The sequence below is a fragment of the Neomonachus schauinslandi genome, chromosome 3 (genome assembly GCF_002201575.2).
Source record: "Neomonachus schauinslandi chromosome 3, ASM220157v2, whole genome shotgun sequence".
NCBI classification, from domain to species: domain Eukaryota; kingdom Metazoa; phylum Chordata; class Mammalia; order Carnivora; family Phocidae; genus Neomonachus; species Neomonachus schauinslandi.
This window is the reverse complement of record NC_058405.1, coordinates 65,509,534-65,528,794: the sequence shown is the minus strand read 5'-3', so window position 1 is coordinate 65,528,794 and position 19,261 is coordinate 65,509,534. Positions and strand designations below refer to the sequence as shown.

General features: G+C 44.0%; 1 protein-coding gene across 1 annotated transcript; it reads left to right on the top strand.

The window, feature by feature from the left end:
* Positions 1-825: 825 nt before the first annotated feature.
* CCNA1 (cyclin A1) lies at positions 826-12,297 on the top strand. Its single transcript, XM_021678296.1, has 9 exons — positions 826-877; positions 2,194-2,382; positions 6,773-7,019; positions 7,206-7,330; positions 7,918-8,141; positions 9,248-9,452; positions 10,412-10,525; positions 11,812-11,945; positions 12,215-12,297. Exons 2-9 carry the CDS (start codon positions 2,218-2,220, stop codon positions 12,264-12,266), a joined length of 1,266 nt encoding a protein of 421 aa, XP_021533971.1. The 5' UTR covers positions 826-877; positions 2,194-2,217; the 3' UTR covers positions 12,267-12,297.
* Positions 12,298-19,261: the final 6,964 nt, after the last annotated feature.

Here is a 19,261-nt window from a genome sequence, read left to right as displayed (position 1 = left end):
ATTCCTGCCTCCCAATGAAGGAAAGTCGGTGATAAATGTGATAAAAATTAGTTCCTGCACTCCGCACTGATTTCCAACATGCTTCCCAACTTTCTCAACGGCTAACTGGAACAAACGCTTTCGTCTGAACTTCAATTTTCCCGTTAAAATAATGCATACCCAGCTCGCTAATGAAGAACACTTAAAATATTTTTTTTGGTAAAATTAACAATCATTTCCATTCAAAATAAGGAAGAAGGCGATAACTAACCATTTCTTAAAGTGGCCATTTAAATAGCTTTTGGGGGGGGTCTGCTTTAGAAATTTAGGGATACGTGTTTAAAAAATTTTAAAAAACAAAACGAAAGCAGTAACACTATATACGCAATGTGTTTGTGTGTACACACACATTTGTAAAATAATAATAAAGATTATTTTACCTGTTTTGCCAGTTACCTCTGTAGGGTGCCAGAGCTCCCTGGTTTCAAGGACCCTCTCCTCCCTTTCTGTGAGGGCCCCTTCCCCTTATTCCCACCTCTCCCCTTATATAAGGCCCTCTGCTTTCTCCATACTTCGCCGTGGGCCTCGGGTTCCAGGGATTTCCCTTCCCACGTGGCCAGGCCGCCTGCCCAGCCCCCACTTCCGAGTGGCCCGCAACGTCCCAGGCCCCAGTGCTGCCGCCTGTGTTCCTTCTTCTTCCTGGGCCACTATCTCGCTGTTCCTAACCCGCTTCACGCCGTGCCTGCTGGAACCCGTCCGGGAATACCTCTTGTGGGGACTGCGAGCACCACGTGCGACCCTAAAACCCCCAACCTCTCTCGCCGGGCCGGGCCACATGCACTGGAACTGGGCCGGCCAGGTGCGGCCTCTGGTGCACAAGGATCCAAAATGACCGAAGGCAAGCCGCCACCATGGATTAGGAGGCCCCGGCTCAAACCTTGGGCCAACCCGCTGCTTCTCGGCCTCTCTCTGGGAGGAAGTGTAGGTGTGTGAGCCGGCGACCGGGAGCGAGACGCGCCCTTCGGCGGGCGCGGTCACGACTCCGCGGCCTGCGCAGCCCCGAGGGCCCTGCGTCGCTCTCCCGAGCCAAGGTTCTCAGGAGCGGGTCGGGGAAAAGACGTTAGCGGGAGGAGTTAGCGGCTGTTGGGAGAACGGGTTTACGGAAACAGTCCCTTCCAAAACCCCGGCCATCGCGGGGTGGGCCTCCTTCTTCCCTCCCAGGCCCGGGGCGCCGGCCTGAAGGGGCGCGTGTGCCGACTGCGACCGCCTGCCCCGGCACGCCCGGGCTGGGCAGTGCTGGGGGATCCGGTGGCTGCCGCCCGTTGGCCCCGCCCGGCCCTGACCCCCCAAGGGGTCGCGGCGCGTCCGCCAGGAGCGTGTCAGGTGAGGAGGTCGTCATGGCAATGCGGCCCCGGGGCGCGCACGTCCGCTGCGGTTGGCATGGAAGCGGCCCCCGCGAGGCCCGGGAACGCCGCTGATTGGCTGATTCAACAGACGCGGGGGGGGGGTTAAAGTAATTAGCGCTGAGCGCCGCGGCTAGGAGCCCGGCGCCCCCGCTGGAATCTATTAACACCTCCGTCCCCTCCCGCCCCGCCCCGCCCCGCCCCGCCCTCGCCCGGCCCCCCTCCGGCGGCCCCTCATTCCCAATCCTCGTGTGCACTTGCTGATTGTTCGAGACTTATATAAAGATATAAGGCTGAGAAGAGCGAGGCCCGCTGTGGGTTCCAAGCAGGTTTTGGGGCCTTCTGTGTGGTGGAAGGAGGGCCGCGGAGGAGGACCCTACTTGTCATTTGGGAAGGGGACGTACTTTCCCGCAGTGATGTATCCTGGATCTTTTGTTTGCAGGGAGGTGGGGGGAACGGTGGGGGTAGGAGGGATAAGATAAGCATCGCAGTCAGGGAAAGACTCGGGCTTGCAGTTTTAGACTCCCAGTGAACATGGGGCTTAGTATATCCTTTTTGTCAGGATTAATCTCTCCCTCCATCCTCAACCAGGTCTTGGAAGAAAGCCTTGAGAGATTCAAATCACTGTTTTGGTTCAAGGGAGCTTTGATCGCTTGCACAGAGGTTCATGCCCTTCCGTGCAGCCCTGATAATTGCAGAGAAGGTCATATGCCTTCGTGCTCTTCCTCCTAGAGATTCACTGCATGCTTGGAGCCCGTGGTGGAAGAGGTTGACTAACCGTTGGCTTGTCTCTTTCTCCTTCCCTGATTAGCTGCATTCTGTGGAGACTGAGGGTATGCATCGCAGCAGCTCCAAGAGCGGAGTAGCCCTAGCTCCAGTGCCTCGAGGTCCTGATGCCTGTCAGATGATAACCAGAGCCCAGCTCGGCCAGGATCCCCCACAGAGAACAGTGCTAGGGGTGCTAACTGAGAATGGGCAGTACAGGAGGACCTGTGGCCAGGTAATGACAGAGAACTGCTGTGGAAGCTGGTTGTTGAGGAGGGCTATCATGTCATGGTGGGAGGTGGGTTTCTCTTGGAGTTTTACCTATAAATACCCTTGAGTATTCTAGCCTTGGAATCTGGACTGTAGGGACCCTGGTTTTGTTAAAGATCACTTTGGTCCCTTTTCCAGTTAGAAATAGTGAATATTTTTCTTTATTATTTTTCTAATATCAAGGACATGGGTCTAGGAACTGTTTGAGTATATGTAAAGCTATTTCAGTGCTGGGCTAAGAGGAAGTATTAATGTACCAAAATAAACTATGGAACTGGGGTTCCTCCAGATCAGAGTGGTGTTCAGACTGATCGAGACTGTGCCTGAGGCAAACCTGAATAATCTTTGCTATGTTCATCGGAGATGATGTTAGAATCCAGATTGGATAAGGCTAGACTAAATTACTTCCAAAAGTGGGTTTTGAAAGTAGACATCTCCCCAGGACTGAACAAAGGCAGTTGGGCAAATTGATCATCGGCCATTAGATATTAGTTGCTTATGCCTAACTGATCGTAGGTACCTCCCTTAACAGATTGGAAACAAAATCAGACACTTAAAAATGTAAATGAGGGGGTTCCTGGGTGGCTCAGTCGGGTAAGCATCTCCCTTCGGCTCAGGTCGTAATCCCGGGGACTTGGAATCAAGCCCCACATTGGGTTCCCTGCTCCGCAGGAAGCCTGCTTCTCCCTCTCCCACTCCCCTTGCTTGTGTTCCCTCTCTCGCTGTGTCTCTCTCTGTCAAATAAATAAATAAAATCTTTAAAAAAAATGTAAATGAGGGGTTTGAATCCTTAAGAATGAATTTTGGGATAGAAAAAAAGCTTCCTTGAGTCTGTTATTAGGCAAGCCTCTCATAATGATGCGTTAAGTTTATATTTCACATCTGTAGTGGAATGATGCTGACAATAGTATAGTGAAGTAGGTAGGCCAGGAATTCTTCCCGTTTAATAGATGAGAAAATTTCAGAGGTTTAGGAAAGGTTAAAAAAAAAAAAAAAAAAGATATGGTAGAGGCCAGATTAGAAGCCCTTCATCCACTGACCATCCATGCCTTTTGGTGGCATCTGATTAGTGGGGGAAAAATACCCAAAGTGATCTGTCCAAAGCTTTGGGGAAAAAATTAAATGAAAGCAGTTTTAACAAACAATGTGCTTAGCATATTTACTTTTTTAAACTGGAAGACTGAAACCTTGTTCTTACGAATCATCAGTTCTGCCTATGCTGCCCAGGCTCTCTTTAAATTCATAATGATTAGTTAACCTCTTATGTTGCCTAGCGTTACTTCTACATTTCCCTGCTCTATTCCTCTACAACCTCCTCAGAAATCTGTTTTCTAGATTTCTTTTTAATCCTCCCAAACCTTTACCTCCATCCTTACTCTCAGCTCATGACTTTGTTAGCCTATTTTCCTAAAAATATAGCAGCAACCAGAAGAGAATTTCCACATGTTCCCACGTGTCATATACTCTGCCATCCCCATCCTGCTACAGGATTTATGTGTCCCTGCTCTTATGCAAGGTGACACGTACACACGTGCAGTACACCTTATGCCTTCTTGCCTCTTCAAGGATGTCATTTCTGGCAACTCTCCTTTCTCTCCTCAGTCTTGTCTACTAAGTCAAACTCATAAGCATGCAAATATATTGTATTTTTTTCCATCTTGAAAACCTTTCAACTACAAAGCTCTTTGCAGTGACTGTCCATTTTATAGGAATAATTCGAGAGTTTATCTATCCTGCTCGACTATAAGCTCCATCAGGATGAGGATTGGGATGTCAGGTTCACTGCTGTATTCTCAGTGCTTAGACCGGTGTCTGGCCAGGGTAGCATTCAAGTATTTGTTGAATGAATACTGTCTGTCTCTAATTCTCTTATTCTTAGTCCTTTCCTTACTTGACCGATCCAGCAGCATTTGACACAGTTGATTATTCTTTATTCCTTGAAATAATTTCTTTTCACTCAGCCTGGAGAACACCACTCTCTCCTGGTTTTCCACCTACCTCATTGGCCATTCCTCAATATCTAAAAGAGTGCTCTAGGGCTTGGTATTTGATCTGAATCTGCACTCACTCCCTTAGCAACCTTTCAAGACTCTTAGCATTAAATATCATCTATCTGTTGATGACTCATACTTTCATCTTTGGTCTGGACCTCTTAGCTATATTACAGGCACCCATATTTGGCCTACTTAACATCTCCCCTTGGATCTTACAATAGGCATCCCAAATTTATGCAAAACCAAACACTAACCCTAGCCCCAAACAGCTGTTCCCAAAGTCTTCCTCATATCAATAAATGGAATATCCATCCTATTATTCAGCCCCCAAACCTTTGTCGTCTTTGACTCTTTTTCTCCCACCCCACATCTGATTTGCTGAGAAAATACTATTGGGGCTCTACTTTTTAGAATGTCTAGAATCTCTACTTCTCAGACTTTACTACTACTTTACTACTTTACACTAGTTCAAATCCCTATTGTGTCTCACCGTGAATTTGCAAGTTTCATAATTGGTCATCTTACTTGCTCTCTGTACGTATACACAGCCAGGGTGATCATAATAAAACATAAATCAGATCATACCACTCCTCCTCCATGGCTGCTCCCGTGGCTTCCCACCTCTGAGTAGTAGACAGTCTTAAATGGCCTGCTTGATCTGGCTTCTCTTTTCTTTCTGACTTTGTGACCTATACCCCTCTCTTTCTCATTCTGTCCTCTATGCTCCTTACTCAGTCTCTAAGACACACTTGAACATCAGGGCATTTACCCATGCCATTCTCTCAGCTCAGAATGCTCTTACCCACTCTATCTGTGTGACTTACTCCCTTACCTCATTTCGTATCTTTGCTCACATCTATCCTCTTCATTAGGGCCCTCCCTGACCATACTGTTTAAAATGGCAAGGACTCTCTTTTCCCTGTGTTATTCTCCTCCAAAGCACTGAACACACCATCTGACGTAACATGTCTTATTTGTCGTCCCCCACACTCCGAGCTAGAATGTGAACTCCATGAAGGCAGCCCTTCTTGAATGTTTTGTTCATGGCTAAATTCTGAGCACCTAAAACAGTGTGTGGTACATAATAGATGCTCAGTAAATATTTAATGAATATATGTCTCAACCCCCATAAATATATCTTTGAAGCAAAAGTCAAACTTGGTAGTGACTTGGAATCATGGTTCTAGTAACTTGTGATTTTTATATGTTCCCTGTCCTTTTTTTTTTCTAGTATTCCCATAAAGAATGTTTTCTTGGGGCATCTGGGTGGCTCAGTCTGTTAAGCGTCTGCCTATAGGTGAGTCATGATGGACTCACCTTAATTCTGCCTATAGGTCATGATCCCAGGGTCCTGGGATTGAGCTCCGCATTGGGCTCTGGAGCCTGTTTCTCCCTCTCCTCCCTGTTCATGCTCTTGTTCTCTCTCTCTAATAAATAAATAAAATCTTCAAAAAAATTTTTTTTTCTTCCTAGACGTAAGCCAAATATTTATCTGGCTAGCTTAAAGGGAAAACACATACTAACTTGAAAGTAGCTTCAAAAGTAAACAACAAGATTAATTATTAACAGTAAAATATTAATACAGCAGCTAGACCTAACGTTTGCATAAATATAACTCAGATTCATAAACCTTGCCCACCTGCCCTGGTTCAGCTGACCTTCAGGCTGTCCGCCATGACTCACCTTAATGTGCTTGTTCATGGAGGGGGTGCACGTAGTCATTCCCACTACTAATGCTATAGGAATAAATAGAAGGGAGAAGCGATTGCGAGATAGATTTCCCCAAGGGTAATTACATTATGTCATACAAGAGATTCTACAGCTTTGTAAGAGCAGTTAGTAGTATGAGTTTCTAAAATGATCAGGTTTCTAAATATCTGGGTATAAAATGGGAACTTTATAAAGGCGCTTACTGCCTAAAAGCTGTTTAAGGAGGAAGACTATAGGAACTCAGTGACTGTGTGTCAAGAGCTTTGCTGGGTACTTATAAAATCCTGTAAGGCTAGAAGTATGAAAGCCAATTAATAATCTCCCCCCTACTCCTTCCCCCGCCCCATACCTATTTCATTTTGGAGGAAAGCTATGGTTTCTCTTGTTCCTATAATCTTGAGTTCCCTTTGGTAAATATGTGAGGAAGATGACAAATTATAGGTAGCTCTTTTCCCAAATGTTAGATGTAGACAGAGATAAGGGAGAAGTCATACTTCGGAAGCTTCGTTTTCTGAAATTAAATTGCAGATGTAGATGTTTCAATTTAAGCCTGTTCTCATCTTCCTAGCCTGCTGGTTTGAGTCACACAGGCTTACATCACCTATACGGTCTTTGGGGTGACCTCTAACAAAAAACTTAACCCTCTTCTAGGGGGTCACAACAATCAGGTGTTTCTCTGGATCAGAAAATGTCTTCCCTCCAGCTGGAAAGAAGGTGATCTCTGACTGCACGGTCCAGGTGCCAGCCAAGCAAGGATTTGATATCTACATGGATGAGGCTGAGCAGGGGGACAGAGACAGCTGCACAGGGAAAGAGGGGATGGCATTTGAAGATGTGTATGAGGTAGACACCAGCACACTCAAGTCAGACCTCCACTTCCTGCTGGATTTTAACACAGGTAACCTGACTCACCTGTGGCTGACAGTACCCTAGACCCATAATCGCCTGCAGCACTCAATAGCATGTAACTAGCAGGATAAAACCATGAAGTAATGACTTATTTTCACAACTGCCTGTGGAGGGTTAGTGGATGGAATGAATTTTTAAATTGAATGTCTTACCTGGTATTGTTGAACCCCCGCAGTTTCCCCAATGGTAGTAGATTCATCTCTCCAGTCCCAGTGTGAAGATGCATCAGATTTTGGTACAGATGTGATAAACGTGACTGAATATGCTGAAGAAATTCATCAGTACCTTAGAGAAGCTGAAGTGAGTTTTCCCAAATTCTATTTCAATTTTCAGCACTCAAAACACTTAATAATAAGATGGTTATAAACTCTTGGCCAAAACCACTAGTGAATAGCATTCTTATGACATCTAAACACAGGAATATCTATGAAAAATAATAGTTATGGGGCGCCTGGGTGGCTTAGTCAGTTGGGTGTCCAACTCTTGATTTCAGCTTAGGTCATGATCTCAGGGTCCTGGGATTGAGCCCCCATCAGGCTTCTCACTCAGTGGGGAGTCTGCTGGGGATTCTCTCTTAATCTCTCTCAGATAAATAAATCTTAAAAAAAATAATAGTTGTGAGGCAAGTAGCATTACTTGGACTATTTCTCCATGACTCAAAAAGGTTTATACATTAAGTATTTCACTCTTAGGAATAACCCATATTGCTATTTCCCCTTCCAAGGGGAAATACTGCTGTTTCCACCCCCTCCAAGGTGTACTTGGCTCTTGATCAGTTTCTTCCTAACCTTTGCTCACGAGATTCTTTTTTTAAATAGCAACTGTACTGTGGAGTGATCTTTCTGATATAGCAACTATTTAAGTATCAGAACTCTTTTCCCAAACAGGTAAGACACAGGCCCAAAGCACACTACATGAGGAAGCAACCAGACATCACAGAAGGCATGCGAACGATTCTGGTGGACTGGCTCGTTGAGGTCAGCGAAGAGTATAAGCTTCGAGCAGAGACTCTCTACCTGGCTGTCAACTTCTTGGACAGGTTTCTTTCATGCATGTCTGTTCTGAGAGGGAAATTGCAGCTTGTAGGAACAGCAGCTATTCTTTTGGCTTCGTAAGTGTTCTTTCAGCTTAAATAATGTCAAACTGCAGCCTGTCAAAACACTTGATTTTCTTTCCCATTTATTGAAGAAATCTAGTGCTCGATAATTAAAGCTTATTCATGCCTCCCTTGATAAAATATCATCATTTTTGCAGTATTTACTGAGAAACTGAATCTAACACACGTTCACTCTTCAATTCAGATGTTTAAGATTTATAGCAACAAGTTCAATATCATGACTGCGGCAGCCATCAGCTCAAATTCAAGATCCAATTTAACTATTTTGCAGGGTATTTTTTTGACTGCATTCTAATACAAAAATATTTTGGTTATATAAAAGATTTTGGTTATACAAAAGCCAGCTTCCTGATCTAGCAAATGACCTGTAATAACACGGTTTATTTGGTTACAGTGAACAAACTATCATTGTGTACAAAAAAGAGTTGGCCTTGGGCCTGAGCTGCCTTAAATTCAGTGACCTGTTGGTGGATGGCAGTTTCTTCAATTCTTCTGGTCTCCGACATTCTAGTCATCAATGCCTAGAAACTTGCCAACTACAGAAAACAGAAACAAAAGCAAAAGCAAAAAGTTGGTAACAATGAAATTATATCATTATCTTACTCTTGGATCCATAGCATCATTTGCTAAATCAGTAGAGATTTCTGAACATGATCTCTTTATTTTTATTATTTATTTATTTTGAACATGATCTTTCTAAAGATCTAAGATCTAAGGAGTTGTTGTTCTACAATGTGTTCAATATAACATTCTTTTCCACAAGATGAGTGGGGTCGATAGAATTAAGACAAATTTATCTGTGTGTCTGTCATTCAGAATCTTTCAGCATATCAGAGGCCCAAACCTAAAATTCTCAGTTGGAAATTGTTTCTGCTACTACTGCTAGCAGTAAGTACAACATATCCTTGTAATATACATGTTCTTGTTCTGGCGCTTAGGTATGAAATCCCTAATATTTTTAAGGCCAGTACCATTTAGTGATATTTAGGAGGATATGTGGATACAAAGTAAAGAAGTCTGCAAAAGGCTGGTTGTGATAGCATAGGAAGGAGCACGACAGGTTCCAAGCTTTACTTCCAAAAACTCTTTACCTTTCGTAGGAAATATGAAGAAATATATCCACCTGAAGTCGACGAGTTTGTCTACATAACTGATGATACTTACACAAAACGCCAACTGCTAAGAATGGAACACCTGCTCCTGAAAGTCCTGGCTTTTGATCTCACAGTGCCAACCACCAACCAGTTTCTCCTTCAGTACTTAAGGAGACAAGGAGTGTGCGTCAGAACTGAGAATCTGGCCAAGGTATGCCACGTGACTTCTGGGAACTTGGGAGCCAAGGAGATAAAAAGTAGCCTTTCCCGATCATCCTTCAGTTCTTCCTTCTTTTTCAGTGCTTTGTCTTGGCCCCAGAAAACTTTTTAGCAATGGAAGAGAGCCAATTTTAGGATCATGATTTCTGGTTACAAGACAGTACTATTGATCATGTTTGGTAGGCACGGGTTGTCTGATCACCCAACTCTTAAAAGAAATTTAAGTTTGGAAATTGTTCCCTTGTCAAATACAGACCATGTGCAGGCAACACCTCTTCTTAGTTTACAGAATGGGAACAAAGTAAATGCAGTTTGATTTCACTCTAATCTTATCCTAACATATTAAGTAATAAAGCCTTATTTGGTCATCCGGGGTTATAGTACTTTAGTTGAAGGCACTGAAGTATTGGTTTGGAAAACTTGGTGTCCAGCCACTGTGATCTAGTATATATGGTATGTGTATGCTACTCAAACAGTAATACGGATGTATGTATAAATTTCCCAGTGTGTTTCTTCTATTCTCACAGGTACTCCTCTAGCCTCTGAACTACATGCATTTGCCTGACCAATTAATAGCTTCAATATGGTCATAGTTTTGCCACTGACCAAATGCTCTAGTCCCTCTCCAGTGGCCCAGAACAATGCTACTTTATGTGACTAGCATGCACCCTACTAGTAGTATAAGACAAGGAAAGTAACCTCTCATATATACTGTGCAGGCGGACCAAATTCTTGTATATTGACATTTACTACAGCATAAATGTTATTCTGGTTATGGACAGGCCTAGCATTATTAACCCAGTGAATAATTTTGAGCATCTGTTTCTTTCTGCTCATCACTAGATATAGGATGAACAAAGATAAGACAGTTTTTTCCCTTTACATTTTTAGGTTGACTTGTAACCTCAGTCAAATTTCTAATTCCACTGGGATTTTCTCTCTTGTGCTTAGTATGTAGCAGAACTGAGCCTTCTTGAAGCTGACCCATTCTTGAAATATCTTCCTTCATTGATAGCTGCAGCAGCTTATTGCCTGGCCAACTATACTGTGAACAGGCACTTCTGGGTAAGATTCTAACTACTACTTTCTAGATGAAATTGCAGGCCCATCTAAGAATCTGTGTTTAGTAACTCTCAGGACTTAGAATGGACTGGCCTCTTAAGAGGGAAAGTTAGTTTAGTAAGGAACTGGTTGTCTTGCCAGCAGATGACAACATGCCACTGAGTCTTGCAGGTCAGTGTTTATGACTTTGACTCAATGGCTTTGAGTAGGTTGCAGAAAGTCAAGGAGCAGGCCTGGAAACCTCAATGCCCACCTCACGTGAGGAGTGCTCTTGTGGTGCAAGCATTGAGCACTTCAGGCAAACGTTGTTGACTTTTGTCCACTGTGTGTAAAACAACCTGGATCCAATTAGGATGGTCAGAAGGTTGCATCAAGTTTTCAGGGGAATAGGGCAGTTAGTGCTGCCTCTTGGTCCAACAAGAAGCAAGATTGGAAATGGGCCCCTCGATTTGGTTCTGAAGGTTTACTTTTGTGCTAAAAGAAGTGGGGTATCTACTTTTTTTTTCTTTTTTTTTTTTTTTAAAGATTTTATTTACTTATTTGACAGAGAGAGACACAGCGAGAGAAGGAACACAAGCAGGGGGAGTGGGAGAGGGAGAAGCAGGCTTCCCGCCAAGCAGGGAGCCTGATGCGGGGCTCTATCCCAGAATCCTGGGATCATGACCCAAGCTGAAGGAAGATGCTTAATGACTGAGCCACCCAGGCGCCCCTACTTTTATTTTCTAAAACACTTATTTATTATTCTGCATTCACTAATTCACTTTCATATATAAGGTGTAAATAGGTTGTTTGGGTAAGTAGAGGCTTTTTTAGGGACCAGTAGAAATCCTGTTCATGAGGGAATCGGTAAAAGTAACCTTCCCCCCAAACTGAGCATTATAAATATACAATATGAGCAAATGGAGAGCTCTGGCTGTTCTTCCTAATATTTTCTTTCTTTTTTTTTTTTTTTTTAAGATTTTATTTATTTATTTGAGAGAGAGAGCACATGAGAGGGGGGGAGGGTCAGAGGGAGAAGCAGACTCCCTGCCGAGCAGGGAGCCCGATGCGGGACTCGATCCCGGGACTCCAGGATCATGACCTGAGCCGAAGGCAGTCGCTTAACCAACTGAGCCACCCAGGCGCCCCTAATATTTTATTTCTAAAGTCACTGAAGGAGAATTACAGTTTCTTTTGAGATGAATGTGGATACTTCTTCCTAAGTAATTAATTCCCTTTATTTCAGTTTTTATCTTCAGCTGTCTGATACAAAGTTATATGATGCAGTTTTTTTCTTTTGTCTTGATTAGCCAGAAACCCTTGCTGCATTTACAGGCTATTCATTAAATGAAATTGTGCCTTGCCTGAGTGAGCTGCATAAAGCATGCCTTGATATACCCCATCGACCTCAACAAGCAATTAGGGAGAAGTATAAGGCTTCAAAGTAAGTTTCTGAAATTTTCTTCTCTAGGCTTACTAATTTAAAGCTTGAATGGGTTATAGTCATGTCAGAACTAAAAATAGAACAAATTGGAAATCTCGTGCTAGGCTTGCATGTTAAACCAGGAAAATCAGTGTAGAGAGGCCTAGATTTATAATTTGTCAGCTTGGAGTACATACAGTTAGAAAGCTTTCTCCATTTCTGTTGAAACTCCTGGAAAGTTCCGTGGCCTGAGCTTTTACAAAACTGAAGTCCTTTGGGTCTCATTTCAGGTACATGCACGTGTCTCTGATGGAACCACCTGCAGTTCTCCCTCTGCAATAAGTTTCCTACGGAAGCACTTTCAGAACTTTACCTCCAGATCAACTGAATTTATCTTAACTTTTATAGGTTTCTGCAGGTTGGGTCATCTAGTGTTGCTACAAGATAGATGCCCTATTTTTAAAAATGTATATGTAGTTAGGTCCTCTTAGACATTAGTAGCTTGTAATATCATCTAACATTTTTTAAAGAATAAACAAACAACTTGCCTTGTGACCATGTGTTAGGCTTATTTATTAATTAGGATGGCCCATATGCTCACCTGGAATTTTAGTGGGGAGCATTATAAACGTCATCTCTATTTCAAGAATTCTCCTAAGTTAGTTTCATAAATCTGGCATGCTATTAGGATTAAGTGTTTTGAGGAATTCAGAGATTTTTCTTGTTTGGTAAATGGCCCCCCTGAGACTTTTTCCTTCCTATCGCTTTACTCTTCACACAGCTCTCCATAAATTGGCAAAGGAAGAAACTCCAAGCTTAGACTCAGTACAGGGATATAAACAGGCCCTCTCTATTCTAGCTTGCCTGAAGGACCCTACGGAGTAAAGACAGTGAGCTGAGGACTAAATGCGGTCAGGTACCTCTGAGGGGTGATTTACATTTAATTCTAATCCAGGCATGTGACACTCATTTTGTAGATATCATTATGTCAATGTTGCGTTTTCATTTAGTCACCCATCAAGCGTATATTTCAGCCTCAGAAGATGCTCAGAGAGGTAGAAAAAGCAAATTTCACCACAGGATGGGACTTCAGAATAATGAAGCTAACCCTTCATATTTAACCCTTGGGAGATAGCCATGCTAAGCTCTACTCTAGCTCAAATTATTCATGATCCTGCAGTTCACTACAGGTTCATTTATGGCCCCTTGCAACAGGACGTATATAGTATGTAAGATGAGGAGAATTGAAAAAACAACCAAGCAACCAAGTACTTGTTTTAACTTTCTTTTAAAGATTGGAAGGAAAATCCAGAGTACACTTAACCTGATGCAGGGTGCTGCTTATTGGGGATCGAATATAAATTTTGTAAATCTCATACCAGTAGGCCTGGGAGGCACATAAACTTTCTGTGCTGTGTCCTGTCTCCAGGCCTGCCCTGGGCGGGGCTCAGCCCAGATGGCTCCATGGAGGCAAGAACAATAGGAAACGTGTTTTCTAGATCCCTTTACATAGAAAAGAGTAGACCCAGATAGGTTTTGGTAAAATGGTAGTAGGTGAAATTAACTCCAAATTTTATGTTTGTTTCAAGCTCTAATGAAATTATTAATATAAAAATACAGGCATATTTTACATATTTTCTGAAGCCTTTTTTTTTAAGTACCCACAAACTCTTAAAAGGTTTTAGCATTGCCTTTTTTTTTTCCCTCTGCAGATAAACATTCTCAAGGTGCCTCCATTTCTGGTTCCACTGAAGAAATCAACATTTCCTTAAGTATTCTGTGATTTATTTTGCGTAAGTTTCACAAAGGAGATACACGGCCTATGTCGCTACTGAATTCTCTGTTTTTATGTTATATAATCAGCAATTTGTAATCTCCCGTTCTCCCTTAGGTCTGGGTATATTTCTGTTCATCGCATGTATATGCTTAGCTCTGTGGGTGTTCTTTTGCACTTGGCAGCATGACAGACATGCTGTGTGTTTGCCACAAAATTGCCCCCTCCTCAGGAGGCGGTGGGAGAGGGCAATTCTGGCTAAGATTTTTGCGGTAGAAGTGCTGTGTTTGTCCCTTTCGGGCATTAAAGACTTGAGGGACCTGGCCGGGGAAGCTTCCTCTCATTCTCCACCCGTTGACATGGGCCATCCGCCTCCCTGTGAAACATGCCTGTCTCAAACTGCGGTTTGGATCCTAACAAAATAACATTTTCTTTTACTAGCAATGTTCTTGTTTTGGAGTGTTTTGCTTCAGCTAGACGGACCTGAGAAATAGTCCTTCATTATGAATTATTTTGCAAAGGGGGATTTTGTTGCTAACCTGGATCCAAAATGTAACCTTGACTTTAGGTCACAAAACCACGCTACAGGGCGCCTGGGTGGCTCAGTTGGTTAAGCGACTGCCTTCGGCTCAGGTCATGATCCTGGAGTCCCTGGATCGAGTCCCGCATCGGGCTCCCTGCTCGGCAAGGAGTCTGCTTCTCCCTCTGACCCTCCTCCCTCTCATGCTCTCTGTATCTCATTCTCTCTGTCTCAAATAAATAAATAAAATCTTTAAAAAAAACAACAACAACAACAAAAAAACAAAAAAACCACGCTACAGGACATAGAGGTCTGAACCCATAATTCTTAGGTTCTTTGCTGCCAGTGATTTACACGCACTTATTCCCAACCCCCAACACACACACCCACCAGTTGCAAAGAACTGGTCCTCAGCTTTGACTTGCTTGTCTTATTTTGTGTCCCTGAAATACTTTATTTAGAACTAGAATATAACTGCCGCCTATGGACCTCCCAGCCAGCTTGAGACAGAATAGCAGCCTTCATTCAATGTGTCCCTCCTTTCATCCCATTCTTTTTCTTCCCTGAATCCAGTGTTGATCACACATGGTTTTTATACCACATAAGAATGTGTCCATAGGGCGCCTGGGTGGCTCAGTTGGTTAAGCGACTGCCTTCGGCTCAGGTCATGATCCTGGAGTCCCAGGATCGAGTCCCGCATCGGGCTCCCTGCTCGGCAGGGAGTCTGCTTGTCCCTCTGACCCTCCTCCCTCTCATGCTCTCTGTCTCTCATTCTCTCTCTCTCAAATAAATAAATAAAATCTTTAAAGAAAAAAAGAATGTGTCCATAAAATTAATGCTTGCTTTTAAAGTTTAGTGGTTGCTGACTATCTTGCATATCCTTCAGTGTTAGGTGTTTTAGGCAGCACTGCATTTTGAGATTATCTGTGTTGAGAGTAGAATGAGAGTAGAATCCTAGTTATTTATACAATTGAAGAATGTTAAATGAATATACCATGATTTATCTGTTCTCTTGACTTTCTCACATCTTTTTCCCTGCCGCTCCCCATGCACGACTTGCTCGCCAGTGTAGGAAGTTGGTTGGGACGGGGCCATGGATGTGGGAGTGCCCCACCTGTCTGCCTCTGTGGCCTCTTTGGCCTGTGGCTTCAGGCAGGTACAGGCCTTCCCAAGGAACTCTTACATGGCCACAAACTGAGGGGCCCTTGATGAAGTGGGCCATGAGAAAGGACCGTGGGAGCAGTATTTGCCCACCCATTATCAGGAGCCCAAGAAAGAGGTTGAATATACCTGTCGTCCCAGTAAGCTTTCTGTCCTCCCAGTAAGCTTTTGCCACCAGAGAGTTAAAACATCTAGACCCGATTCACCACTACAACCTTGAAATTGAAGCCCACACTGTTTGGCCGAGAGTGCCCTTGCCGCAGCTCCCGTCTGGCTTTCTGTTTCATGTGTCCAGACGGTGGGGATGGGATCTACCCCATGGGGCTCATGGCAATGACCCCAGTTAGCCTCCTGCCTGCCGGGGAAGGCCCAGCATGGAAAATCCAGAGTCCCCTGTTACAGTTTTTACTTCAGGGAGGACGTTCCCTTAGAAATTATAACTTTTATTAGTGATTGTTGGACTTGACGGTATCCTTACACAACTGAATGGCCAATCTTAATTCAAGAGCATCACGATGGAGGAGGTGCAAGTGGAAAAGCACGAGGGAAAGGGGCAACAGGAAGGAGATCGTGTGTGACACACACAAGTTAAAACAAGTCAAACCAGGATCTGTGGATGGAGTGTCCATCATGAGGAGGAGGCTTACTGGGGCAGGCAGCTGACTGACTGAGCCCATGGTCCCATTCACCTTGTAGGGTAGGTGTTCACCCAGACTACACGTTTGCTTCTCCTTAGTTGTCTCCTTCCCTTCACTCTGACTAGATTTCCTGCTTGCATCAGTCAAGATATTATTATTTGCATCAAGTTACTTGCTACCTTTAAACTTGATCAACTAGGTAACAGGTGTGGCTATTCACACACTATAGTGAACACCGTGGAATGTTGGCTGGTCACTATGTAGTTTCAGACACACACTGCCAATACATAAATACTCTCAACTGGGTCATAATCACAGTAACTCTTTATCCTAAATGTCCCCCTACTTTCCCCATGGTTGATCATCACATTGGCTGCCCCTTGCCTGCATCATCAAGAGTTTACCTGTAGAAGCATCCTCCATGTAACATCCATGCTGGTCTCCCATCTTTATGCCCAGCACATGGGCCATCATGTTCAATGACAAAACCAACTTTTCCCTCCCTGGGTGGTAGGCAAAGAGAGAAAGAGGGTCCCAGAGCCACAATCCCAGCAGGGAATCTGCTGTTGGGCTGCAGTTGTTATAGATCTGCCCATGCCCCTGTGCCAGATGGAATTCCTTTTAACCGCATGGAGCGTGCATATAGTACATACAACTGAGTAGACAGCAGAGCTCACTCTTTACCAAGCCCGGCCTCAGCTCATGGAGGCAGTGGGTCAGGACGTGTTTGTCATCACATTCAAATCCCACAGTGGAAGCCTGGATTCTGGAACTACCAGCTGCGGGAGCTGTGCTATCTTCTGGACCCCCTGGTTTCGCCAGGTGGCTGACACTGGAGTCAGACTCAAGAATGAGAGGAAGGTGCTATCCCGGTGCCTGCTCTCCTGCCCCAGCCCCCCACTGAGCTGGAGATAGGCAGTCAGGAAACTGTCAGGGTCAGGTGCTGGGGGAGGCAAGGGGGCTGGCTTGGGCTCATCTGACTAAGCTCAACCTACTGGGAAGAGTTTTCTCTCCTCAGTTTAATCAACGATGAGAGAGAACTACATCCAGATATGTTTGTGGAGTTGAGTGTGTCAGTCTTCAGAGAACTCATTTCAAAGGTGTGTCATCTAAAATGTCCTTTCTAGGGGCGCCTGGGTGGCTCAGTCAGTTAAGCGTCTGCCTTCAGCTCAGGTCATGATCCCAGGGTCCTGGGATGGAGCCCCTCATCAGGCTCCCTGCTCAGCGGGAGTCTGTTCTCCCTTTCCTCCCAGCTTGTGCTCTCTCTCTCACTATCTCTGTCACTCTCTCTCTCTCTCTCAAATAAATAAAATCTTTAAAAAAAAAGTCCTTTCTACTGTTCTGGTGACTATCAGCAGCTCATTCTTTTATGGGAATTGAAACTGAGAGGCAGATACATGCGGTAGAAGGCCAGAACTGCGTCTCTTTTCACCTCGGAATTTATCCTTAACCAAGACCCTTAGGAGACCAGGTCCTAATTCCACCTTGACTATTAACTGAGTGACATTGGTGGTACTGGGTAAGTTGATTGCTTTAACCACCCCCAAATCTGTGTGGCTCATTACAGTAAAGGTTTAGCTCTTGTGTCACTCTCCAGTATGTATTAGGAAAAAGAAGGCTTTTTTTTTTTTAAAGATTTTATTTATTTATTTGAGAGAGAATGAGAGACAGAGAGCATGAGAGGGGGGAGGGGCAGAGGGAGAAGCAGACTCCCCGCCAAGCAGGGAGCCCGATGCGGGACTCGATCCTGGTACTCCAGGATCATGACCTGGGCCGAAGGCAGTCGCTTAACCAACTGAGCCACCCAGGTGCCCAAGAAGGCTTTTGTTTTCACATGACCATCCTTCCCTAGGCGTGCCCCGCCCCCCCATTCTTGTTTTCAGCAGGTGAGGGAAGAGAAGAAACATGGAAAAAACACCCCCATTCTTACTGTGAGGGCGTGGGGAATGTAACTGAGCTGTAAGGCCTGGGACGAGAAGGGCATTCGGTGTGGATAAACAATCAGTCCTTGCCCGTGGGCATCTCACTTAGTGCCCTGACTTTAATCCCATCACGAACGATGAGTTTGATTGGATCAGTCTTTGTCAATTTTGAGTTACTTATCCATTTTTACTATTTCTCTTATATCTAAATATCTCCTTTAAAATGACTGACCTTTTAAACAAACCTTTTCTGAATAGTAATGTCCCTTAAATAATGGATGTGATATGCTAGTTACAAATTTTCTAGTACACATTCCAATATATAATTACTGAACATGAGTCACTTAAAATTCTGTATGACATGTCACCCCTTGGGAAACACCAGATTCAATTATCTGAGATTCTGTCCAGTTCTGTGGAAAATTTGTAATGCTTCAGGAAGTAAATGCCAACAAGAATTCACTTTTTTAATGTGTCTTAAACTTGAGGGTATTTGAAGGGTTGGTTGCCAACTACACTGAGAATGGCACTATCTTAGGATGATTAAGGGCCACAGAGAGGGGTGGATATGGATGCAGGCCTTTAAAATAATGGGATAGCATCTCATTTCAGCCTTACTTCTTTGCCCTTTCCCTCCTCCTCAAGCACTAAAAGCAAAAGCCAGGGAAGACAGAAGATTGACGTATCTGTTTAGAATGGACATGTTGATGTGGAAGTTCTGACATTTAAGGGAAGAAAAGGGCTGGGAAAGGTGCCTAAAGTTGAGATGATACGTCATACTAGAATTTCTCAGAGAAATCAAACACAATAGGGGTTATTTTCCTGATGCCTGCATCTATCTCTGTCCTTATCCTCCTACTGTCACTGCCTTAGCTGAGACCCTGTCATTTCTCATATGCATCAATCACTGTGCAACCTCCTAATGGCTCTTCAGTTTCCTTTTCCATTTCCAGAGTTTTCTGAAGTGAAATTGATGATATCTCTTTCTTGCATCTAATTCTTCAATGTCTCATCACCAGTGGGATAAAATAGGGGGCATGCAGGCCCTTCATTAGCCAGACTCTGCCCACCCTTAACTAACAGCTTCTGCTTTAGTTACCCTGCCAAGTTACTTGTGGTTCCCTGAATAGGCCATGTTCTCTCTTCCCTTACTCTCTCCCACAGACTACTCTCTCTTTGAAAAACTTCCCACTTCCCAAAACCTTTTGGCTACCTCTGAGGTGATTCTTTAGAACCAGGCTTTGGCTTCACCTCCCCATCTGCCTTAGGGTAAGTGTGTCTCACTACAACCAGCTGTTACTCGTCTGGTTGCCCATGTCTGT